At 37.6% G+C, this 26,347-nt stretch overlaps 1 protein-coding gene across 2 annotated transcripts in view; it reads right to left on the minus strand.

Annotated features, from left to right (window-relative positions):
• PDE5A (phosphodiesterase 5A) overlaps positions 1-26,347 on the minus strand; it is a 103,337-nt gene that overhangs the window by 41,467 nt on the left and 35,523 nt on the right. For both annotated transcript variants that reach the window (XR_005988418.1, XM_041758956.1), the window contains exons 6-9: positions 26,089-26,197; positions 24,803-24,890; positions 15,669-15,844; positions 13,046-13,105 (exon numbers count right to left, since the gene is read on the minus strand). Coding sequence is in view for 1 of the 2 variants with exons in the window: in XM_041758956.1 (XP_041614890.1) it covers positions 13,046-13,105; positions 15,669-15,844; positions 24,803-24,890; positions 26,089-26,197 (433 nt within the window). In the remaining variant the exon portion in view is untranslated. The remainder of the gene's footprint in view (positions 1-13,045; positions 13,106-15,668; positions 15,845-24,802; positions 24,891-26,088; positions 26,198-26,347) is intronic.

Genomic DNA, 26,347 nt, shown 5'->3' on the forward strand with positions numbered 1-26,347 from the left:
TTGCCATTTGTATTTTTGTTAGGGGGAGGGTATGGGAAGAAGTCATTTGTTTGACAAGTCACTCTTGTCTTTTTTTTTTTCTTTTTTTTAGGTTAATACTCTTTCTCACTTCCAGGCCTCTTTAACTGTTTTTCCTCTGCCTTGAATGCATCCCCCCAAGTTTTCATAGAGCTAGTTTTTCTCTCATCCTTCCCAGCTGCACCAGGGAAACACTCACTGTGTATCCCCTTGGTAGATACTATGGCAAAACTCCCTTAGCATCCATCTCAACCTTCTGCTGGGGAGCCTTCAAAATATATTTCTTGGGGTACCACAACCGTGCCCATATAAGATGGTAAACTTAATCAGTAAATCAGTGTATGTTCTGAAGTTCCACCGACGAGCTGTTCCACCATCTCTCTTCCTCTCCTCGGGCTTCCCAATTCCCTGAGATACAGCAATACCGAAACTAAGCCAGTCAATAACTCTGCAGTGGCCTCTAAGTGTTCAAATGAAGGGAGAGTTGCATGTCTCTCCCTTTAAGTCAAAAGGCAGAAATGATTGAGCTTGGTGAGGAAGGCATGTCAAAAGCCAAAATAGGCCAAAAGCCACACCTCAAGCTCTAGTTAGCCAAGTTGTGAATGCAAAGGAGAAATCCTTGAAGCAAGTTAAAAGCGCTACTCCAGTGAACACACCAATGATAAGAAAGTGAAACAGCTTTCTTGCTGATGTGGAGAAAGTTTCAGTGGTCTGGATAGATCAGATCAGCCGTAGTATTCCCTTAAGATAAAACCTAATCCAGAGCAAGACTCTAACTCTCTTTAATTCTGTGAAGGCTAAGAGAGATGAGGCGGTTCAGAACAAAAGTCTGAAGCTAGTAGAGGTTGGTCATGAGGTTTAGGGAAAGAAGCCATTTCTATGACATAAAAGTCCAAGGTGAAGCAGCAAGTGCTGATGTAGAAGCTGCAGCAGGTTATCCAGGAAATCTAAGGTAATTCATGAAGGTGGCTACACCAAACTACAGATTTTCTATATAGATGAAGCACGTCCTATTGGAAGAAGATGCCAGGTAGGACTTTTACAGCTAGAGAGGTCATCTGCAAATATCTTCTTCCAATCAGCAGGTTGCCTTTTTGTTTTGGTTTCCTTTACTATGTAAAACCGTTCTTGTTTGATGTAGTCTCATTTGTTTATTTTTGCTTTTATTGCTCTTGCTTGAGGACACAGACTCAAAAATATATCACTGAGAATGATGCCAAAGAGTTTACTGCCTACGTTTTCACCTAAGAATTTTATGATTTCCACTATTACATTTAAGTCTTTAATTCATTTTGAGTTTTTGTATACAGCGTTTGAAAGTGGTCCAGTTTCATTCTTTTCCATGTATTGTCCAGTTTTCTCAAACCATTTATTGAAGAGGCTGTCTTTTCACCACTGTATATTCTTACCTCCTTTGTTGAAGATTGACCATATAAGCACAGGTTTATTATGGGCTCTTTATTCGGCTGCATTGGTCTGCATGTCTATTTTGTGCCAGTACCATAGTGTTTTGATTACTTAGCTTTACAGTATAGTTTGAAAACAGGGAGCATGATTCTTCCAGCTTTGTTCTTCCTTCTCAAGATTGCTTTGGTTATTTGGTGTCTTGTGCAGTCCCATGCAAATTTTAGAATTAGCTGTTTGAGGTCTGTGAAAAATGCTGTTGGTATTTTGGTAGGGATTACACTGAATTCAGTGCAAACTGCTTTGGGCATTATGGACATTTTAACAATATTAATTCTTCTGACCCATAAGCACAAGTAGATTTTTCCATTTATTTGGTCTTTACTTTCTTTCATCAACATTTTATGGTTTTCAGAGAACAAGCCTTTTATATCTTTGGTTAAATTTATTCTTAGGCATTTATTCTTTTTGATGTAATTGTAAATGGGATTTGTTTTAATTTCTCTTTCTAGTTGTTTGTTATTAATGTACAGAAACGCCATAATAATTTTGTGTCCTGTGACTTACTGAATTCATTTATTAGTTCTAACAGTTTTTTGATGGGAGTTTTTAGACTTCTCTCTATATAGTAAATCATGTCATCTGAAAATAGTGAGTTTTACTTTTTCCTTTCCAATTTGGATGCCTTTTATTTATTTTTGTGTGTCTAGGACTTAGAATCCTATGTTTAATATAAGTGGCATGAGGGGACATCCTTGTCTTCTACCTAATTTTAGAGAAAAACTTTTCTGCTTTTTCATATTGAGTATGTTTGCTATGGGATTGTTACATACGGCCTTTATTATGCTGAGGTATGTTCCTTCTAATACTCACTTTGTTGAGAGTTTTTATCATAAGTGAATGTTAAATTTTGTTAAGTACTTGTTTTGCATCTATTGAGATGATTCCAAGATTTTTACCATTTTCTTAACGTGGTGTATCACATTGATTTGCAGATATTTAACCATCCTGGCAACCCTGGAATAATCCCTTTTGATCATGGTGATCCTTTAAATGTATTGTTGAATTTGGGTTGCTAATATTAGTTGAGTATTTCTGTATCTATCCAACAGGAATACTGGCTTTTTTTGTGGTATCTTTGCCTGGTTTTGGTATCACAGTAATGGTGGCCTCACATAATTAGTTTAGAAGCATTTCTTTGTCCTTATTATTATTGTTTTTTGTAATAATTTGAGAAAGATAGGTATTAACTCTTCTTTTAAGTATTTGGAGAATTCACTTGTGAAGCCATCTGGTCCTGATTTTTGTTTATTGGGAGTTATTATTACTGATTCAATTTCATCACTAGGAATTATTCTGTTCAGATTTTCTATTTCTTTGTTCTTTGTTTTCTATTTCTTTATTGTTGTTTCTAAGATTTTACCTATTTTTCTAGGTTATCACATTGTTTGGCATATAACTGTTCATAATAGCCTCTTAAGATCCTTTGTATTTCTCCCTGCTTTTTTTTTTTTTTTTCTAGAGAGAGACAGCACAAATGTGGGGGCAGGGGAGAGGAAGAGAGAGAATCTTTTTTTTTTTTTTTTTTTTTTTTTAAGATTTATTTATTTATGAGAGAGAGAGAAGCAGGCTCCCTGCAGGGAGCCCGATGTGGGACTTGATCCTGGATCCTGGGATCATGACCTGAGCCGAAGGTAGCCACCCAACTGCTGAGCCACCCAGGCATTCTGTAGAGAGAAAATCTTAAGCAGGCTCCTTGCTGATTGTGGAGCCCGACTTAGGGCTTGAACTCATGACTCTGAGATGAACTGAACCAAAATCAACAATCAGACCCTTAAATGACTCAACTCAGGTACCCCAAGATCCTTTGTATTTCTGTAGCATCTGTTGAAACTTCTCTTTCATTTCTAATTTTACTTATTTGGGTCCTTGGGTGTTTTGCTTTGTTTTTTTTTTTTCATGAGGAGTATGGCTACAGGTTTATCTCTTTTGTTTGTCTTTTGAAATAATCAGTTCTTTGTTTTATTGATGTTTTCTACTGGATTTTTTGTCTCTATTTCATTGTTTCCACTTGGATCTTGATTATTTCCTTCTTTCTATCAACTTTTGGCTTTGTTTTTTTGTTTTTTTCTAGTTCCTTTAGGCATAAAATTAGATGATTTTTTTTTTTTTTTACTTTTTCTTGTTTCCTGAGGTAGGCCTGTATGTCTTAAACTATCTTCATATACTTGCTTTTGTTATATCCTACAGATTTTGTAATGTTGTATTTCCATTTTCATTTATCTCTAGGATTTTTATTTCCTCTTTGATTTCTTCATTGACCCACTGGTTGTTTAATAACATATTGTTTAGCCTCCATGTGTTTGTGTTTTCTCCATTTTTCTTCCTATAATTAATTTCTAGTTCCATACTGTTGTGGTGGGAAAAGATGCTTGATATATTTGCTACTTATATTTATTGAGACATATTTTTGGCCTAACATGTGCCCTATCCTGGAGAATGTCCCATGTGCACCTGTTTTCGTCCTTCACCAGGTCAGAAAAGTTTTTAGGCATTATTTCTTCAAACAGGTTTTCTGTCCCTTTCTCCTTCTCTTCTCCTTCTGGGGCCCCTATGTGAGTGTTAGTACACTTGATGTTGTCCTCATTTTAAAAATTCTCTTTTCTTTTTGTTCTCATTGGGTGGTTTCTACCTCTCTGTCTCAGAGGCTGATCTATTCTTCTGCATCATTTAATCTGCTGTTGATTTCCTCTAGTGTATTTTTAATTTGTTGTTGTATTCTTCAGTTGATTGGCTCTCTTTTGCATTTTTCTATCTTTGTTGATGTTCTCACTGTATTCATCCATTTGTCTCCCAAGATCAATAAGCATCTTTATGACCATTTCTTTGAACTCTTCTAGATGGTTTATCTCCATTTATTTCTTTTCTGCAGTTTTATCTTGTTCTTTCATTTGGAACACATTCTTCTGTCTCTTCATTTTGCCTGTTTGCTTCTTTCTATGTATTAGGTACATCAGTTATGTCTTCTTGTCTTGAAGAAGTGGCTTTATATAGGTGTCCTGTGGGGCCCTATAGTGCAAACGCCCCTGGTCATCCATACCCTCTGGGTGTGGTAGGATGGATGGAGGACCACTCACTGGTTGTGGTAGGGTAAGGTTACTTGCGACAGTGCCATTGTCACCAAGGCCACCCATGAGGTATGGTGGGGTGGAGCCACTTGAGAGGAGCACAGGCCAGGATGGGTGGGTAAGGCATGTCTACAGGGAAATGCCAGGCCAGGGCAAGCAGTGCTAGCATGGTAGATAGAGTGTCAGAAATGGCATCTGCTAGGTAGGGTAGCTACTGAGGGCAGCTAGGTAAAGGGGAGTGAAAAAAAATGGTATCCACCAGTACTTCTATCGTTGGAGAAGGTTTCAGCAGATCCCCAAATTACTTCCATGCCTTAAATTTAGTCAATTAAATTAGTCAATGAATCTCATTCACATGTAACATAGGCACTTTTCTAACTGTTGCCTCCACTCTGGAACTCAGAGCAAGTGATACTGCACATGCCCTTTAACTAAGAGTGGAGTCTTGGTTTCCTACTGTCCTCTGACTCTCCTGGACCTAAGCCTCACTGGTTTTCAAAGCCAAATGTTATGGGAGCTCATCTTCCCAGTGAAGGTTTCCTAGGTCAGAGAGCCTAATGTGGAGATTGGACTCCTTGTTCCTCAGAGAGGGCCTTTGCAACTGTGATATCCTCCTGTTTGTTTGTTGCCATGTTGGGGGGGGGGGTGGTCCTGAGTAGGCTGCATCTCTGCCTCCCTTGGTTGTCTTGATGTGACTTTTTCTCTATATTCTTAGTTGTGTAAAATCTTAGTTCTTCTGGTCTTCAAGTTGTTCTCAGAGATAGTTGTTTTATATATAGCTGTAGTTTTGGCATGTCCATGGGTGGCAGGGAGCTCTGGATCTTGATTGCAAATTCACACATTCTATTTCTTGCAGCATTAAAGTAGCCAAAACCTAGATGCAATCTTATCCTGCAGGTTGCTGAATTACAATGTAGGATGAAATCCCAGACTTGCCATATCTCTTATGGGAAAAACTACACACATCCAGACCATCATTCTAGAGTGTCTCTGTATTATATAATTTCACAATGTCCTATACTTTAAAGTTACAGCTTTTTGTTCCTGGTTATTATAATCATATAATATTGCATAATTATTGTATATAGTCCTTCACTATTCAAGTTCTAAGAAGGTAGAGATTTATTATTTATTGTCATGTGGAGCACCTAATATAATGCCTACATAGAGGAGGAGGTAAATATAAATGTGTAAATGAAAATCTTTTTCTGATCATCAAGCACCTAAACAATTCTTCATAATATTAAATTTAATTTAGTTTGGCCAAGAGTTATAACACAAATGTTAACATTAATAATGAACCATGCTATGTCAGAAACAACAGATATATACTTTCTTACCCTATAGTTCAATTATTAATTTTATTTGCTTAAAAATTTTAAATATAGTTGAATTCCTTTCATCACAATAAATATTACTATACTTTTTTTAAGAATCAGCTTCAGTTTGTCTTAAGTTTCATTGAAGTTTGATTCATTCACTTCCAAGATACAGTAGAAACTCAGGATGGGAAAGCAGACCCAAATCCACTTTTTAGCAACTCTGGCAAGAAGTTACTTAAAACGGTCAATTCTAGATTACTCCCCTCAAGTAGAGAGCTGATTATGCCTTATCATTTGTTCTTATTTCACATCATTCTTTTTTCTTCCAGATTTTCCACCTACCTGCCCCACTTAGACTAATTAAAAAAAAAAAAGAATGTATACTTCCTTGAAGTCAACATTAATAGAATAGCTCAGGCAAAAAGACATAGAACATAAAAAGCCACATCAAGATCTTGTTGCTGCTACTATTAGGTTTTGAGAACTGATTTTCCTTCTACTGCTACGACTACAAACAATAACTAACACTTACTGGGGACATATGTACCAGGAACTCCAGTCACTACAACTCTGCAAGGTAAATTCTTTTATTATCCTCTTTTTATAGATAAAGAAACTGAGATACCAAGGAAGTCACAGATCTGCCTGAGATCACAGAGCTAGAAGTTGAAACTAGTTTCTCTCTAGACCCATGCTGCTTTATATATTTCATCAACTAATTATTTCTAGCTTCATAATCATAATCATAAGGAAGAAAGAAAGCAAAATCTTATTGAATATTGAAGGAGCTTGAGTTGTGTGATTTCATGCTAGAGTACAGGCTCTCTAAAAGTCTAGATTTTTCCCGAATCTACTGATTGATTCATTCACTCAATCATTTAACAAGCTATGTAAACCAGGTTCTTGTTAAGCAATCACTAAATGGTAGCTATGATGATGATGATGATGATGACAACGATGACTTGAGAACTGCCTGATGGAGAGGATAGGCACATAAATAATTGAAATACATAGTTTTTAAAGCGCAATGACACAAGTATGTTATTAGTTCGCACATGATCCAAACACAGAGAATGTAGGTAAACCTTTACTTATTTTAGTCACTTGTGATGGTTAATTTTAAGTCTCACCTTGACTGGACAGAGGTGCTCAAATTAAATATTATTTCTGAGTATGTCTGTGCAAGTATTTCTGGATGAGATTAGCACTGAATCAGTGGACTCAGTAGACTGCCCTCCCCAATGTGGATGGGTATCATCCATCCATTCAGGGTATGAAGAGATCAAAAGATGGAGGAAGGAGGAATATGCCCCCTTTTTGCTTCCTATGGAGTTGGGATATTTCATCTCATCTTCTCAGGCCTTTAGACTTGGATTTCAACCATCAGCTTCTCTGTCCTCAGGCCTTTAACTCAAACTGAATTATATGACGGTTTTCCTGGGTCTGCAACCTTGCAAACAACAGACTGCTAGATTTCTCATCCCCCATTAATTGTGTGAACCAATTCCTCAGAATAAATCTCTCACCTACTGGTTTTGTTTCTCTGGAGAAGCTCAGCTAATACAGTCACATATTTTTCTAATGTCAAAGAGAATCTATCCTAAGCTTTATCAGTGCCTTACATAAGACAAATGACAGCCTTTTCTTTATTCAACTATTTCTAATTATGAAGGCTTCTACACAAATATAGAGGGTGCCTCTTTGTTTACTTAACAGAAAAATAAAACTTTATAGGAAATAAACTATTTATAAAGTGTATAGTCTCCTTGAAGGCCAAAAAGCATGTGTCCATGGCAAATAATACACTTGGGCAAGGTAAATAAAAGAACCATTTAAAAATTATTGAGTTTCTTATTTTTAGTAGACACCTCATGAAAAAGGTTTATATTTAGCCTGTGGCAAAGTCTTTGGTAACCTCAGAAGAAAATAAAGACATGTGGCTACATGGCTATACAATTTGCTCAACTGTATAATCATTATACAAAAAAGGTCACACTGTTATCAAAGACATTCTACCTGCCCTAAGTCTGAAGTATCAAATCTCAAGAGCTAAAATAAAAAATTACAAAAACTCCTAACAGCCAACTGTTAAGAAAAGGCTTATTCAGAAAGTTAGTTATTAAAATAATTCTGAAAAGATGAGATACTGAACTTGGTCTTTCATTAAATGTCAAATTCTTCCTAATTAGCTTCAGTGTTTTACAAAGACATTTTGTTCCATTACTCCTGATGTTTATTCAACATAAACGATAGGAGGAAAAGAGATTTTTCTCAATGATCCATTCTTCAAGGAAATTATTTTCAGAGATTAAAATTAACCTAAAGTATCTGATGAGTTTATTGGTATCTAAAAGGAGAGATCCTCAGGTGTTTTAAGCTCTCCCTATCAGTCCTGGATGCCTACACTCCCCCCCCACCACTGGGGTACCATTTTACACAATGCAGTTTGACTCCAGGTCTTTGAATAAAGCCATTTGACAGCCATCACATTATACTTTACAGAAGGCTAATGTCTCTCTTCCCCACTTTTAACATGCACAGAAAATATCCTCTTGAAAAAAAAAATCCACACCATTTACAAAGCTTGTTAGAATTTATCTTTCTCTAAGAGGGAGGTGAACTCAAATGCATATGAGAAAGAAATCTACTTATACAAAGGGAGGTGAACATTCAAAGAACCAAATCTTACAGGGAATAAAAAAGGGAATAAGGGACAGCAGAACTGGATTAGCATATTTTCTTTAATAACTAAATCAACATATTTTATGATTTTTCCTCCTTTCTACCATTATATAAATGTAATCTTTTAAATCTCAATAGTGAAGAGACACAGAATGTAAAAAATAATGAGCATAAGTTTTCAAAACCATGTAAAGATGGCGTGTGATAATGTCAAGATTCTGATAAAATATATCTATGCTTAGAAGTAAAGCCTTCAGGGTAAATTTATGACTACAGTTAGGAATAATAAACGCCAATCTGTTTAACATCTAGTTAGTATATAAGAAGTTCCAGAATGGTGCCACTATACTTTGGAGCTAAGATTACTGTTGGAAGTAATCCACTAGTAAAATCATAGCAGAAAAGATGAGATTAGCTTGCCAAGGGAAAGCAGGAAGAATCAAACAGAATCTATTAAGTCTTGCCAATGTGGAAAAGATATAGCCCAATTAATGTTATAGACATCTGTAAAAGTAAATGTATCAACTGATGGTGTACAGGAAGTCCAAAGGACCCAGACGGTTTCAGGGTAATTCCAGCACCTGTTTGAGGATGAGGGTGCCTTATTGGATGCCATAGGTTACTACAGTTCAGTGACACTTGTAATTGAGATCTTTGTTATTATCAGCTCAAATTTTTCCATTTATAATTTGACTATCCATACACAGATTTTCCTAAAAAGTGAGGGAATGTGATGATCATCTTGATACAAGGAATTGGATCTATACTCTAACACTCCCTTAGGCATCAGAGATTTGGATCAGGGAACTGGCTCTCCCCTTTACGGCTGTCACCTGCAGCAGGAACGCACATGCCTGATTCAAAAGAGTTCATGTTAAGTTTCTGGCTCTGAAAAGATAAAGTCAATTCTGTCCCAAGGAAATCCTGCCTAAGAGGTCAGCTTCTTCCCTTCTCACTATTTTGATGCACAAGACCTTTCAGGATCACAAAAAGGTCTCAGTTTGCTTTTAGATACATTACGTGTGATTACGGAAATTGCCATAAAGCAGAAGCTCTAGGTATGAACTGAATAAGCACTGATTCTATGACAAAACGGAGCAGCTTATTTGAAAAAACTAAACTCTAATATATGTTTATATACTGCTCTTCTAACAAGAGAGGAAAGCAGAAAAGGCAATCCATCAATCAAATATTTAGTTCCTGGAAATAAACATTGATTACTTTCTGATATCTTAACTGATAAATTTGGGGCACCTGGGTGGCTCAGTGGTTGAGCATCTGCCTGTCGTGATCCCGGGATCCTGGGATCGAGTCCCGCATAGGCCTCCCTGCAGGGAGCCTGCTTTTCCCTCTGCCTATGTCTCGACCTCTGTGTGTCTCTCAGGAATAAATAAATAAAATCTTTAAAAAAAAAAACACTGATGATTTATTATTCTAATAGCCATAACCAGGTAGCTGGAGTCCATTTATTTTTATGTGAACAACTTGTTACTAAAGATCATTAAACAGTATACAGTAGAATGCTTAGTTTAAGGCCCTATTTCTGCTATGCCCAATTTTAAGTCAAGGGAAATTAGATTAAAAATGTCAGTAAAACAAGAAAAAAAAAAAAAGAAGAAGATTCTGAGTTTCCTATCAACTTTGTTATACTTCTGTTATTATTAGAGAACTTTTCTGGACACAGGCATAAATACTTAGCGTACTGAAGTATATTATTTAAGAACTAATTTGTAAAAATAAAAGTTAGGAACACATTAGACAGCTTTTTGATTTATTTTAGGTTTTAAATTGAGATAAATCATCAGATACATGACAAAGGCAGCAACTTTGGTAGTTGCTGGATAATGCAGACACCTGTGTAGTTGGAGCTGTAAAGGAATTTTTATTAGGCTGCTAGAAAACCAGCATTGAATTCAGTTGCTGAATTTCAACCAATTTAAATAAAGTACTTGACCTACAAGCTTATAACCCTAAATTTCTCAATGCAGCTGCCAGAAATCTATTTTCCAAATGAAACAACAGATGGTTCTGAACAATACTGCAATATAGCAATTTTCAGTTACTCCAAAGTGTTTTCTTCTTGTTAAAATTTTAAAAAATTAAGAAAATAATTTTCTGAAAGACTGCTATTTTCAAAGTGAAAAGCAAAATTCAATAACCTAAGCGATTATTTTTTTTAGCATTATCTTTAGAAATTGCTCTATTTGCCAGTTTTTATTTACTTAAAACAACACATGGCAGGTTGTAACCTTGCCCTCATTTTAGAACTAATTTAATAATCCTGCAGTGCCTGCAAGCATTTCAAGATGTATCTTTCCATGTGATAATTTCCAACTCACAGCATGCATTTAGTTCAAAACTTCATCATTCTGGGAGGATGAGACCAACAGGCCAATTAAGCCTGATGTGAAAGATATTTAAAACCTATAAACCTTTGTAAATAATTGAAAAACTGCTCATTCCTTTGAATACCATCATCAACAAAATAAATACAGCCATTTGGAATGAGCCCAACCCCCAAAGAAGAAGCTTAACCTTTCAGGACAAATCACCTCAAGTTCCTTAAACTGTCCTTAGCAAGCGGCTGTACTTCCTATGCACTATTTAATCGAGAATGTTCTCATCCTTCCTTCTTTTCCAGCTCATTACCTCTCCAGTGCTGTGCAATGGAGCATGGGCTCTGGCTGTGGGCTGCCTGGATCTGGTCCCAGCACCATCACTTACCACCCAGGAGATCCTGAGATCTCCTCAACCTCAAATTCCTCAAATTCTAAATGCTAACTGGTCCTGGCCTCTTTGCTATTGTCTAGATACACTTAGTTGACACAAGCAAAGAACTTCAAAGATGCCAGGTACATGGTAAGTGCTCAATACATGTAGCTATTCGGATTACTATCATTATTGCATCCCTTCCCTCCTGTCTGGCTCAATGCCTAGGATGCTCCAAGATCTGGAAAGATTTCTTCTTTGCCTTGCACCGGCTCGACCCCGCATCTTCGCCCTTGGTTCTCTAGCTTGTGAGCAACCTGTACACACGACGACAAAGCAAACCAAAGCAAAAAAACTTCAGGGGGTTCAGCCAACACCCCTCATAACTCCTTCTCTACTCCCTCTTTTACACAAAACTTATCTTTTAAAGCTAGTCTATGGTGCACTTCCTCCATTTTGTCACCATTCACACTTACCTCTGGCAGTTTTATACCGAAAGCTGCTTTCTGGATGGTCACATGATCACAGAGTCCAGCAGCCCTCTCTCAACCTTCCTGACCCTCGCAAGGCACCTGCCAGTTTACATGAGAAAACGCAGGTAAGGCCACAGAGGGCTGGCATTTGGCCAGCTAGGATGATGATGATGACAGGGAAAAGTCTCAGTGACCTATTCGCACCCTTCTCATTCCTTTTTTTTTTTTTTTTTTTTTAAGATTTTTATTTATTTATCCACGAGAGACACACACACAAACAGAGGCAGGGCCACAGGCAGAGGGAGAAGTATGTTCCCTGCAGGAAGGGGAGCCTGATGCGATCCCAGACACCAGGATCACACCCTGAGCCAAAGGTGGACCCTCAACCACTGAGTCACCCAGGTGCCCCACCCTTCTCATTCTTTACAGACTCTCCTCACATCTCACATAGACCTCCTCCATGCGGTCCTAAGTATACTAATGTCAACCCAGAAGGCCAGCCCTTGAAGTCAGTGTGCAAGTGCCTCAAATTTTCATTAATCTGAATCAAAACTTAGCACACTTAACATTCTACTGATGTATCAGTATGCTTTTATTCTCATAACAAACTAAATAAAAATGTAATGAGAATTCAGGGACTGACCTTACTTGAACCCAATTTCATTTTTTTTTAAGATTTTATTTATTTATGAGAGACATAGAGAGAGGCAGAGACACAGGCAGAGGGAGAAGCAGGCAGAGGGAGAAGCAGGCTCTATGCAGGGAGCCTGATGTGGGACTCGATCCCAGGTCTCCAGGATCACGCCCTGGGCTGAAGGCAGGCTCTAAACCATTGAGCCACCCAGGGATCCTGAACCCAATTTCAAATAACATTCTATAAGCCATATGGTCAGACACTGAAATCACTCCCCATTCTTGATAATACAGAGCAGGTTGTTGGCAACAAGCTACATCTTTGTTGTCATTACCCTAACTAAGCCACTACACCTCGCGGTCACCTGTCCACATTTCCCCAGGAACTGAAAAGCAAGTTTAGTTTTGGCCTAAGAATGATGCAACATTACTAGAAAAAAAATCAAATCTTATGTATTATAAAGTCAGTGTGTTATCCATTGCTTTGTATCATCAGTGACTTTGTAGCACTACAAGTAGAATTGGTTACATTTTTTATGAATGTCCATCTAAATATTTACCACATTTAATTCAATGAGACCATTGCTATTAGAAGCAGTTATCCTAAAAGAACCATGTTCATGTACTAATTAGATGCCTCCAGTTAGTCACTTTTACAAAGAAAGAGGTGAATTACCGCCAAGGATTGGAGCTCTTTTGTTTCCTCCTCTGCTGCTGAAGCATGGTAGGATAGAACCTACAGGGTAAGAAACAAAGGAAATAGGTTATCCAAGACAGGGCTACCGAATGTGTAGACTTTGACTGTAGACTCTGACGGGTGCAAGCTTGAGCTTCTGCTAAAACTTCCTGGAGACAGAACTACACACCTCTGTATGTCAGATCTTGTTTCCTGCTTTCTTCACCAGAGAGAAAAATCCCAGATTTCGATTTAATCTTTTGTCTTTGTTTCAGAAGACAAAAGATTATACTCCTTAGGTTCAGAGAACGTTTTGTCACTTTAATTCTGACACTGTTGATATAAATAAAGAGCACATTATTTATCAGCCATGCTACTGGCTCAGACGTGGCAGAAAAATTACTTTGTGCTGCTTTTTTCCCTTTTTTCGTATTGCTTTTTAAAAAAATTATGAGTCAGTAATTATTAAAGATGGCTAATGAGCACATGGGCTCTCACTAAGCTGTTCTCTCTTCCTCTATATAGGCTTGCAATTTTCCATAAGAAAAAGTTTTTATAGGGACGCCTGGGTGGCTCAGCGGTTAAGCATCTGACTTCGGCTCAGGGCATGATCCTGGAGTTCCAGGATCAAGGCCCACATCAGGCTCCTTGCATGGAGCCTGCTTCTCCCTCTTCCTATGTCTCTACCTCTCTCTCTGTGTTTCTCATGAATAAATAAAATCTTTAAAGAAAAAAAAAAGTTTTTGGGATCCCTGGGTGGCGCAGCGGTTTAGCGCCTGCCTTTGGCCCAGGGCGCGATCCTGGAGACCCAGGATCGAATCCCACGTCGGGCTCCCGGTTCATGGAGCCTGCTTCTCCCTCTGCCTATGTCTCTGCCTCTCTCTCTCTCTCTCTCTCTGTGACTATCATAAATAAATAAAAATTTAAAAAAAAAAAAGGAAAAAAAACATTTAAAAAAAGTTTTTACAGAAAGACAATTTCTAATTGATAGCTGGCTTAGATTCATTCAGTACAAAACCATGGAAACTAAAAATTTTTATTTAAAAACTATACACAGGGATCCCTGGGTGGCGCAGTGGTTTGGCGCTTGCCTTTGGCCCAGGGCGCGATCCTGGAGACCCGGGATCGAATCCCACATCAGGCTCCCGGTGCATGGAGCCTGCTTCTCCCTCTGCCTATGTCTCTGCCTCTCTCTCTCTCTGTGACTATCATAAATAAATAAAAATTTAAAAAAAAAAATTTAAAAAAATAAAAATAAAAAAAAATAAAAACTATACACATATACACGTGTATACATGTATACACATGTGTGAAACTACATGTATGTATATGTATTATATGAATGTAATTTGAGGTATATGTGTGCATATATACACACGCATGTTTGTGTGTACATATGTACATATACATATGCATGTATTTCTTTTTTTAAGATTTTATTTATTCATGAGAGACACAGAGAGAGAGAGAGAGAGAGGCAGAGACACAGGCAGAGGGAGAAGCAGGCCCCATGCCGGCAGCCTGATGTGGGACTCAATTCCAGATTCTGCGATTCACACCCTGAGCCAAAGGCAGATGCTCAACCACTGAGCCACCCAGGTGTCCCGCATGTGTGCATTTCAAAAAGATTTCCACTGACTTATAATCCAAAGTCTCTTATATGATACTATGGCAAAACTATTAGTGTTATATATTCATTTTAGAAAGTAAAGTCTACCATCTTGGTTATTGGTAAATTTTTACTTATAATGCATAGCTTTCATGCTATTTGGGTTAGGTATTTTTTAGAGGATTGGAGGAAAAGTTAGCATATTCCAAACACTGATTCCCACAGATCTCAATCAACTAAATAAGAGTAGGCAAACATTCAAATATATTTCATACCAGTGTATGAATAAGTAGAGGCATTTGCCCTTTTGAAGTCTATTTCCCTAACCTGGTCTCTGATGTAAGAAATTTCTATTATACCAAGTGAACGTTTTCAGGCAGTTTGTGAAAATCATCTGGGAAGGGCTGCCCCCCACCTTGGGGTAGGGTAGTCCCACTTGGAAGGGAGCCTGCCTGAGGTCAGTGTCCCAAACCAATGGCTCACTAGCTGCCTGCACATTCAGAATCGCTTGGAGGAGCTCTAGAATAACATAGATTCCCAGCCTCTACCCATGATTCAGGAATTAGGATTCTCAGAAGTGGGATCCATAAATCTGTAATCTGAAAGAGTTTCCCCTTTCCTCAATTCTGATTCTCCAAGTGCTTGGGGTTTCTGTTTTTGTCTTTTAAGATGTGTGACTACGACTCCTCATGAGGAGATGGGGAGGCTCAGACAGTGAGAAAGACACTGGCTTCAGTGACAGCAGATGTCTATGTGAATGGACTCTTAAAGTCTAAGGAGTGAAGGGACAACCAGCCCTGAGTTTTGGTTTGGTCATACGACCTTTGATATGTTTCTACAATATGCTGGGTCTCTGTTTCCTTAGCTGGTTAAAAGAGGAACTAAAGTTTCAGGCCGATTCTTGGGAGGAGACAGTGAAATCACACACAGACCCCACAAGCTGTTACAGGGGAAAGGGCAGAAGCTGAGTGTGTGGCCGCAGAGATTGAGAGAGTCCTGCATGCGCCAGCCCACCTCCAGTGTGACCATCTGCTTGGCCATGGCTCTCTCCACCGCTTCATACATCTGTGTGTTCTGGATCCCCAAGCCACAAAAGATGACAAAAGCCTCCAGAAACTGTTCATCACATCGGTTGAAAGGCTTAACCTTGCCAGTATTCTCCTCCATCTTATTAACAAGTTGGCAAACCCCTATAACAATCCAAGAAATTGAGCAAATATTATTAATTATTATAGTTTTTATTGACTTTAACACCACACCCCCCCAACCCCCCCCCACACACACACTGCCGCCGCCGCCAAGATTTTCCTATACTTTCCTCTTAGGAATGCTTGCAATCTCCAAAGAAGCAAACAGATCCTCACAAATATAAGAAAAGTAAACTGAATTAATTTACATGAGAACTTGTTTCACACAGTCCTAAATGTATGTTGCCTGTGTTCAAAAAAATCCTAGAGTACTATTTTCTTCTAGACTCAGTCACGAATTTTAGATCAGTTGAGTCCCCAAAGACAATTTGTCCTTTGGAGACTAATTGGATTTTTGTCCACTTGCCAAGAGAACAATTTTGTTGCACGTCAGAATTTTGGGTCACACAGACTGCCTTTCCTTACTGAGAAACCAGAAGTTAAAAAAACACAATTACATACAAAACAGAAGGTACAAAACAGGCAAATTCATATAGACAGTCTCAAATTTCAAATAAGCACCTCTGCACCCAGGAGAATCATATTTGCAGACAACTTTTGATACTGCAAATAAATGCAAATAAAAATGACTATTTACTTAGAAATAAAGGCAGAAGTAATCTTTAAAGAAAATCATAACCTCTAAATCCTAGCTTCTCTTAGAAGGTCAAACATATGGTCAATATAAAGCAAAAAATTATGTCAACATTATGATAAATCTTGACTGAACTAGTTCTGTGGGATTCTGAGCCTCAAGGCCTCTCTGAGTTTGGTGACCTCCTACCTCTGGGTTTAACAAGTGTCATTAAATCCTCATTTCTTCTGTAAATAAATAATAACAGTTCCATCATGTGCGCCCACTGTGGGGCATGTGTTGTGCTAAAACCTTCGGTATAACACACAATCTCTGGGCCTTACGACTTACGCTATGAGGTAGGCGTGACCATCCCCATTTTACAAACCAAAAATCTGAGTCTCGGATTAAGTCATTTGCTCAAGGCCACTGGCTGGTATGCTTAGATCTAAAATTTGAACTCTAGCTCAGCCTAGTCGCAAAGGCCACTATTTACTGCACTCTGCTGCTTGGTGCCCTTTTACCTCCTTCTGATCACTGCTGGCAGTCCCCTGACTGCATCTTGCTTGCTCACATCCTTGCCTGTGCTTTCCCACCAGCCTCCACTGCTCACCACACTGCTCTCTTTCCTATCATCCAGTTGACACCTAAATCTCCTTCACACTAGCTCCTGGAGGCAGCCTACTTCCCAGGTGAGGCAGGCACTTCTCTTTTCTTTGCCCTCAATGTTACCACTCAGTACCAGTCTTTCTCCGACTGGCTTACTTCACTGAATTCCACTCCTGAACCCAATGTTACACTATATGTGAACTAACTAGAATTTAAATAAAAATTTGGAGAGGAAAAAAAATTATCCCTTGGTGTATCACGGTGGATTTTCCTTCTGGCTCTCTTCCTAGGCTGTACATATCTTGGGCCTAGGGATTTTTTCAGTTCCACTTTCTCAGCTAGCAAAATGCCTGGCATATAGCAGGAACTCAAAAAATGTTTACTGAGTTAAAGAAAGAATGCAGGACTGTAGCTCTGACCCCAACTACTTTCCCATGAAGATTATAGTCTGTTATCTCTTATTTTTCCCAGAGTACAAAAGGATTTCAGAGTCCACAGTGATCCACGGTGGCACATTAAGTCCCTTTATCACCATCAATATGCAATTTATTTTGAAAGCTACAAATTAATTGTACTCTCATTTTTGTTCTCATTTGTTTGTGGGAGTTTTGCTACTATAGACAGGAAAGACATCCTTATCTGTCTGTATTAGTACCGCAGGGGTTACTTCTCTAACACCTATTCCATTATCAAGAAATACTTTTAACGAAACATAATGAATTTGGACACTGCAAGAGAAACCATAATGAAACAGCAATTGGCATACTCTCAGAAGAATACATCCCCTGTATGGTACAAGGTGAGAGTTCTGTCCTCTGACCCATGTGAGTCCCCAAATTATAAATATGGAACTGCTTATCTGGGATCTGGCTATCTCCCAAATCACATTTTCTTGTTTGTTTCATGCCTTATCTTCACATCACAATGTAATTGCCTTTCAATTTTGATTGAAGTCATCTCCTACTTGATGGCCATGTTTAATAAACAAGATTTTTCTTTTAAACACTTCCTAAGAATTACCGTATGTATGTAAAGGCAAAGACAAAAGGAAGGAGACGTGGCTGACAGGCAGGCTCCTGGGCTTCTGACCTAGCTTAGTAACTCTCCTGCACGTCAGGTCAAATCTTGCCTTACGCAAAAGTCACTGAATGAGCATTAAGAAATATTGGTTAATACCTCTGGAATTCAAAGATATAGAAATGAATGTTAAATGTACAAGTATCAGGAGTTGGCTTAACAACCACAGCTCATAGCAGAACAGCTGAAGTGTGTTTGCGTTACCATCCACCACTCTGGATACAGATGTGTAGACAGAGCTAAGCTCTGTGCAAGAAAAGGGGTGAAGACAAATTATATATTTGGGCATATAATTTGATTCTCCTTTGAAAGTAGAATGGGCAGTCATATTTATGTAGCATTCACCATCATTTCGCTGATTTCTTTATATCTTTCAGAAAATTTAATTCTATCAAACAAAAATACCCAGGTTTTTGTTTTTGTTTTTAAGGCTATGAGGAAGAAGGTTTATTCAAACAAATAGAGTCTCTTTATGGGAGACAATATAAAGCCTGGACACATTTATAGATATGATTTTGAGAACTTCATTAATGACTGGTAGAGTGAATAAAGAGTATAATAATGAAATTTAAAACTGGTCACTTGAGATGCCACATCTTACCAGGAATCCATATAAAATCAGAATCACTTATATGTGAAAACAAAATACCTAATGCAGACCCAAAAGTAAGACAAAACCACTCAGCAAAAATCAATTAATATAGAAATCATAAAATAAAATATTCAAAAACATTAGGAGAAAACCAAGAGGTAGGGCAGTTAGTAAAATAGCAGTGTTACTTAATATTATTAGAGTACACAAAGTACTTGTCCAGATGTTGTTTCACATGGTCCTCATGGCAACTCTGAGAGCTAAGCTGGCACCAAAGGCCATCTCTACCAATTATGCTGAAGGGACTAGATGTTTTCTTCTAAAAATCACACAATTATGTTTTCTTTTCTGTAATCCCAGGGATCCGATGTTAGCAACCATCGTTTTTCTTCTGGCTTTTTGGCAGAGAAGGGACAGTGCTTAGATTCTATGTGTAGACTCATGTATCCTCTATCATACAGTGTAGACTCCCAAATTAGCATCCTGTGTTGCCAATATGCAAGACCTTATCACCAGTCTTGGAATTTTTTTTTCTCTTGTCATTTATCAGTTATCTTAATCTGAGGTTTTCTGCTGTATAGTGCCTTGCTTTTAACAGCTTCTCTGTTTTAAGATTATATATGAACCTAGTACTTTTATAGATTCACGATATCACATTTAATTTTTTAATTCAACTTCATTTTCCCCACGAATTGCTGCTTAGATTCTTAAAATACTTGAATAGTCATCCCTTCTCCAATGATTTGAATTGCCACCTTAAATAATAAAGTCACTCTTAGTACTTCAACTACTAAGTTGTTTTTCCACATTTTAATATTTTTGAAATCAGTTTGCATCCCAATCAATTGCTTGTCATAGTTTAATTGAAATAATTTTTTTTCTTTCTTGGAAGTATAGAAAATGAAGTCTTTCAACCAATGGCATCTTAGAAACAATGAACTATTATATACATAACACTAATACATATGTATCAGACTTGGGTCTGCATTTATTTTTTATTTTATTTTTTAAAAGATTTTGTTTATTTATTCATAGAGACACACACAGAGAGAAAGAAATGAGAGACAGAGAGAGAGAGAGAGAAAAGAGAGAGAGAGAGGCAGAGACATAGGCAGAGGGAGAAGCAGGCTCCATGCAGGAAGCCCAATGTGGGACTTGATCCCGGGGCTCCAGGATCACACCCCAGGCTGCAGGCGGCGCTAAACCGCTGCGCCACCGGAGCTGCCCTTGGGTCTGCATTTAAACTACTGTATTCCATCCATCTTTCCATCTTTTCTGGCACACATATATTTTTTTAAATTATTTATTTGACAGAGAGAGAGACAGAGAGCATGAGAGGGGGGAGGGTGAGGCAGAGAAGCAGATTCCCTGATGAGTGGGGAGCACAACGTGGGGCTTGATCTCAGGACCCTGGGATCACGACCCGAGCCAAAGGCAGATGCTTAACTGACTGAGCCACACAGGCGCCCTCTCCCTATATTTTTAATAGCTTTGGCTTGTGTATATCGATGATGTTAGTTTATTAGAAGCATTTATGACAATTACACTTTCTTGGTGGATTTTAACTTTAATCAATGCAACGCATCCCTTTATATGATGTTTTTACCTTAAATTCAACTTTCTCTAATATTATCATCTCTATTCAAATTTTGCTCATTTTATATAAAAATGTGTTCTTATTGGTACATACCTCATATCTTCCAGAAATTCCCTAATTGTTTTTAGTCCAGTCAAGGTAAGCTTCTGTTTTCTAATGCTATTGTGAAGTTTTTCTTACTATTTTTTCAATCAATTCTTGAAACTATAATTCTTATATTTTTATTCTATATATTTTCACTTTTATAATTTTCACCTTACTTCCTTAGTTTTATTTTTTTCTCATTTTCTTGCAATTAATACTGCACCTACAGTCTTACTGCCTGGAGCTTATTATAACTAAGCATAATTTATAATTCTCTGGGAAAAAAACCCAGATACTTTAAGCATTATAAACAATACATACCATGGATGACACTGCACAGTTTAATTATACTTGCATTAGGAAAATCCTAGCAAATATTTTTTTTCCTAGCAAATATTTTTATAAACAAATAAGCAATTAGTGACATTGCCAAATGGCAACTTTTTTTTTGCAACATTTAATATGAAAAATAAAGTGAAATTGTGTCAAATTTAAACATATAAGAATCAAATTGTTACACAGAGAGGAGTAGAGGATTAGGATACTAAGCAGTTTAAAACATACATTCAGTAAGAAATATAGTTGACCCATAAACAACATGGATTAGAACTGCGAGGGTCCACTTATCTGTGGATTTTTTGATAAATACAGTATAGTACTGTAAATGTATTTTCTTTTCCTTCTAATTTTCTTAATAACATTTTCTTTTCTATAGCATACTTTATTGTAAGAAAACATTATATAATATATATAACATAGAAAATATGGATTAATCAATTGTTACTGAAAAGGCTTCCTTCCAGTCAACAGTAGACTATTAGTAGTTAGGTTTGGGGACATTTAAAAATCATATATCGACTTCAGGATGCATGGGGGGTGTCAGCGCCCACAGCCCCCATGTTGTTCAAGAGTCCACGTACGGACTTCTCATACTTCACTGTCAAGTGATGTGTGATATAACACTGTGATTTTTGTTATACTTTTTGTTAACAAAGAGATGAAAATGCCAGTTATGTAAAGTGGAGATGTTCTCAACATATATTTTTTTGGATGGGAATGGGATTTCTTCAAAAATCTGTCCTGAAATTGGCATGGAAAATCGGAATAAGAATTTCTGGTAAACATGATTTGGGAAAAGGCATATTTAACCTAATAAGTAGGGGAAATAATTGGTTAAAATAAATGAATGTTGAATGAGAAAAATATTTCCTTAATAGCACTGGAAGCAAAACTCTGGAAACACTCTGTATTAGCCAGCTCACTAAGAAAACATCTGATAGGAAACAATACCCCGGGGAGTACAACAGGCCCCATACTGGTCTAATGTCTATAATTTCATCTAAATGTCAGTAATGGAAAAATATGAGGAGAGAGGAAGATCACAAAAAACACATGGGCCTGTCTGCCTTTCTGCATGTAACTCTATGGGGATTCTCTATTAGAATTACATAATAGAGGAATCTGGCCTGTGATATGTAAGAAAAATTATCTACAGCCATGACTTTTTCCATGCTGCATCTGCGGGCACAAAACACAGGCAGGAATTCAAATTTTCTGTTTTGTCACACTTTTAAAGAGCAGGGAGCCCTGGAGATATTTCTTATTGTAGTTGGAATCAACGTGAGCCCACACCAAAACCCCCATTTTTTCCCTTTTTATTAATGGGGAATGTTTCCTCTCTGAAAATAACATTTGCTTACTTTCCTGGCTCTGTCATCAAGTAGGGTGACACAAAACATATGCCAAGTCTGATTACTTCAATTGGTATTTTTAAATTTTTTTGCTCCTTGAAGGAAACATGACAGGATCATAGAATATGAATTTTGAGCAGGTCTCAAAGGTTATTTAGTTCAACTCTGCAAAGGTGAGTAATGTGCTCATGAGGTTTTAACCGAATAAAGGAAGAGCAGAGCCAAATGGACACCAAGTCCCCTTCCCACTTGGGGTTGTTTGCACTGCACTGAACCAGCTCACATTTGCATCAAGTGATGACAAAGCCTGATAGATAACTTCCTCCAGCTACTCCCCTTTCCCAATTATTATTCCAAAGAGATGCTAGAGAGGAAAAGCAAAGCTGTGACCTGATGTGGCAAGATGCCACTCAGTCCTCCTTACGAAAACTTATTAGTGAATAATGCATCACTTCTGGAATTTCATTTCACATTTTCAAAGGTCAGGGGCAGCTTTGTAGTAAAGTCTTTATCCTTAAATCAAAAAGCATTAAAAAATATATTTCTAGGGATCCCTGGGTGGCGCAGCGGTTTGGCGCCTGCCTTTGGCCCGGGGCGCGATCCTGGAGACCCGGGATTGAATCCCACATCGGGCTCCCGGTGCATGGAGCCTGCTTCTCCCTCCGCCTGTGTCTCTGCCTCTCTCTCTCTCTCTCTGTGACTATCATAAATAAATTAAAAAAAAAAAAAAAAATTAAAAAAAAAAAAAATAAATGTGCTGTTTAAAAAAAAAAATATATATATATATTTCTAATGTATATTTCTAATGTAGTTTGCACCTTGCATTTCCTAGGAAATAAAATTTTATAGTGTAGCGTTTACTTGGGATCATATACTTGGAAGTATATGATATGCCTTACTTGGAAGGCACCCTTGCCAGTCTCCTTGTTGCTTATGTTGGCAAACTGATCATCTTGAGAAGAAAATGCACTCACTATGTATTCATCAGCGTTTACTTTTCTCTCTGAGAACTGTGAAGAGTACAGGTCAGCAAACAGCCCAGCCGGGAATCACCAGGCTGACTTCTGGGAGGCTTTACCAGGCAGTTCACCAGTGTCAGGATCCAACTCCTCGCCTCGTAGGTTTAGAAACCATATTACCATGGCTGCAGACAGAGCCATCTCTCTGGGGGTAGAGTCACAGTAACTAACTTCGTAAGTCTGATATCTAACACCAAAATATTCGTGTATAGCACGAAACATCTGGCCCAGGCAATAGCACTGGCAACTCCAGCCTATCACCTCAAGTCCAGTTCACTGATTTATAATAAGAAACAACTGTCGGGACACCTGAGTGGCTAGTTGGTTAAGCGTCTACCTTTGGCTCAGGTCATGATCCTGGGCTCCTAGTTGGAGCATCGTATCTGGCTCCCTGCTCAGCGGGGACTCTGCTTCTCCCTCCCCCAGCTCTTATGCTCTCACTCCCTTGTTCTTTCTTCCTTTTAAACAATAAATAAAATCCTTTTTTTTTTTTTAAAGAAACAACTGTCAAAGCAATCAAGGTATTTTTGAGTATATAAGTAATATATTCTCCTCCTAAGAATTAAGTTACCTTGGGGAAAAAATAATCAGAACAAGGGAAGTCAGATTGGTGGGATGGTTAATGGCATACCCTGGTGCCTGCATTTCACAGGAAGAATGCACACTGGCGAAGGGACTGGAATCACTGAAAGCTACAGCCTGCTACATCCACTGCCACCAAGCAATGGCCTCACCATGTGGTCAGACTATTCAACCCACGCTGATGCAACTTACTACATCCAACTCCACTTGAGGGGTGAGGAGTCTCTGACCCCTGGGCAGAACCTACATAGGTACTTTCAATATTTGTCCTTTTTTTCCCCTTTTTCATTAATAATACCTCCTTCCCCTGCCTTGCTGGTTGATAGCCTCCTTCAATAAAACTACAGTTAAGTCCTGCAATCTGGAAACTACTCAGACTTTTTAAGGTAAATTTATATTTCTAAGCCTCACTTCATTAGGGTTTCTATTTAAAGGTTAGCTTTCAGAAGGTCTTTGTATTTCCTTTATTTCAAAGTTCTCAAGACAACGTTAACAGTTCAGACTAGTTTCATATGTCAATCATGCATGATTGGCAAATAAAACCTCCTACTTTCTCTACTACTCTCAATATAACCTGCAAGGCCAAGAAACAAATATGTCAAGAATAGGTAACATCATTCCTTTTTTTTTTTTTCTGAGGATGCATTCTTCCAACATTCCTGAAGTAGACATTTTTCTTATTACCTTAATATAAGAATGTAAGCTCCTGAGGGCCGGGATTTCCACTTTGCTCGCCAATTTATTCCACATCACTAGAATACTGGAGTGCTCAATAAATATTCTTGAACGTATGAATACACTCTAAAACCCAAATCCCACATTTAAAAAAACAGAGGCAATGAGAGTCTCTAAAACAATATACATTATCAACTTGATGTTTCTCAGTCTACAAATTTTCTACACATCATTCAACAAAAATCTTGTTGAAATAGTATTATAATAATTACAAAAATACATTATAGCTAAGATATCTAACAATGTCTGTTAACATCAATAAAATTATTTCAAAATTATTTTATTCCAATTTTTATCTTTTTTCACACACTTTATCAAATTTACAACTGAAGGAAAAAATTTCTGGGAACACATTTTTTTTCTTTAATAAGTATAGAGTAGAGATGAATAAAAGGTTTTACCTATCACTTTATTCTTCTTTCCATTTTTTATAGGAGTACAAAGCAAACTTCTAATGCATTGCTGGTTTACATTTCCTGTGTTTTCATTCTAAACAAAAACAAAAATAAAACAAAGCAGATACAAATTATGAAGAGATTGATTTGTCCATTAGGTGCTATATAAACTATATCAGACATCTAAAACCACTATCATATTCAACTTTTACTAGCTGGAGATACAATCAGACGCAGAAAATGTACAAATTATAATGAAGTTCACATACATGCAATATACAGCAATTAGTCTTTACATTATTAAAAGTAATAAATGTCGGGATCCCTGGGTGGCGCAGCGGTGTGGCGCCTGCCTTTGGCCCTGGGCGCGATCCTGGAGACCCGGGATCGAATCCCATATCGGGCTCCCGGTGCATGGAGCCTGCTTCTCCCTCCGCCTGTGTCTCTGCCTCTCTCTCTCTCTGTGACTATCATAAAAAAAAAAAAAAAAAAAAAAAAAAGTAATAAATGTCCTATATTTCCTTTTTTTTTTTCATTCTGAACTTCCCAAGCAGCTTTTGGTAACACTAAGCAAAATATTTATGTAATTATTTACTATACTGGTATAGTACATGTCTCAATAACTTACGATGGCCAGAATCTAAAAAGCACTACACTACCTCAGATACTATATGCTACAAACTTGCCTTTCTTTAGGACTGCCTCTGTTTCTATTGCTCATACTGCTAAAGTTCTAAAAAGGCTTTCTAGATACCCAAGTAACAAAATCAAGGCAGCTGCCTCAAAATGCAATGCTTTGCCAGAAATGAGAGAAAACATTAGAATTCAAAGTTTTCAGTGTCTGAGAAACTGAACTTTGTAGCTTTGCTGTCAAAGAAAACATACTCATTTCTCCACAGAGCTACTCACTGCAGTAAATGCCCAGTAATATATGTTTGAGCCATATGGAACTTAATTTTTGAGGACAAACTTAAGAACTCTAGCAACACTGTAAGAATGTCACTGACATAAAGTAGGTAATAGAATTGACTCAAAACTAGTTTATGATAATTCATTATTACACACTGCATACAAAGCTAGTAAGTACAGAGAAAAATACTGGAGTACAGCTGACTGCCTCTCAACAGATTATGAGCTATTTTATTTTATTTCGTTTCATCAGATCAAGGAAAGCACAGATCACTCTGAAATAGCCAGTTCTAAGGTCAGGTCTTCAGCTGAAGAGGCCCTATAAGTGCAGATCTGATGGGAAAACAGCATTTGAGCTCCAAGTTTAAAGTTGGTTGACTTACTGTCCAGGGAAATCTTTTGTCCTTACTGACATCTGGGATATTAAGTGGTTCCATAGTATTTTTGACATACTGAGCATACATGTAATTGATTCTGTTTGCATCACGTTCCCTGTAGAAAAAAGATATGAGTTCTTTCTGTGCAGTGAAAAAACATGGGCAAAACAGAGTTAAATAAATGATAATAAGAGATACACACCAATCTTAAGTTATAGAATAAAGTGTGTATCTTAATTGGAAAATGCATTTTAAATGTGATGAT

The sequence above is a fragment of the Vulpes lagopus genome, chromosome 6, assembly GCF_018345385.1.
Source record: "Vulpes lagopus strain Blue_001 chromosome 6, ASM1834538v1, whole genome shotgun sequence".
Taxonomy (NCBI): domain Eukaryota; kingdom Metazoa; phylum Chordata; class Mammalia; order Carnivora; family Canidae; genus Vulpes; species Vulpes lagopus.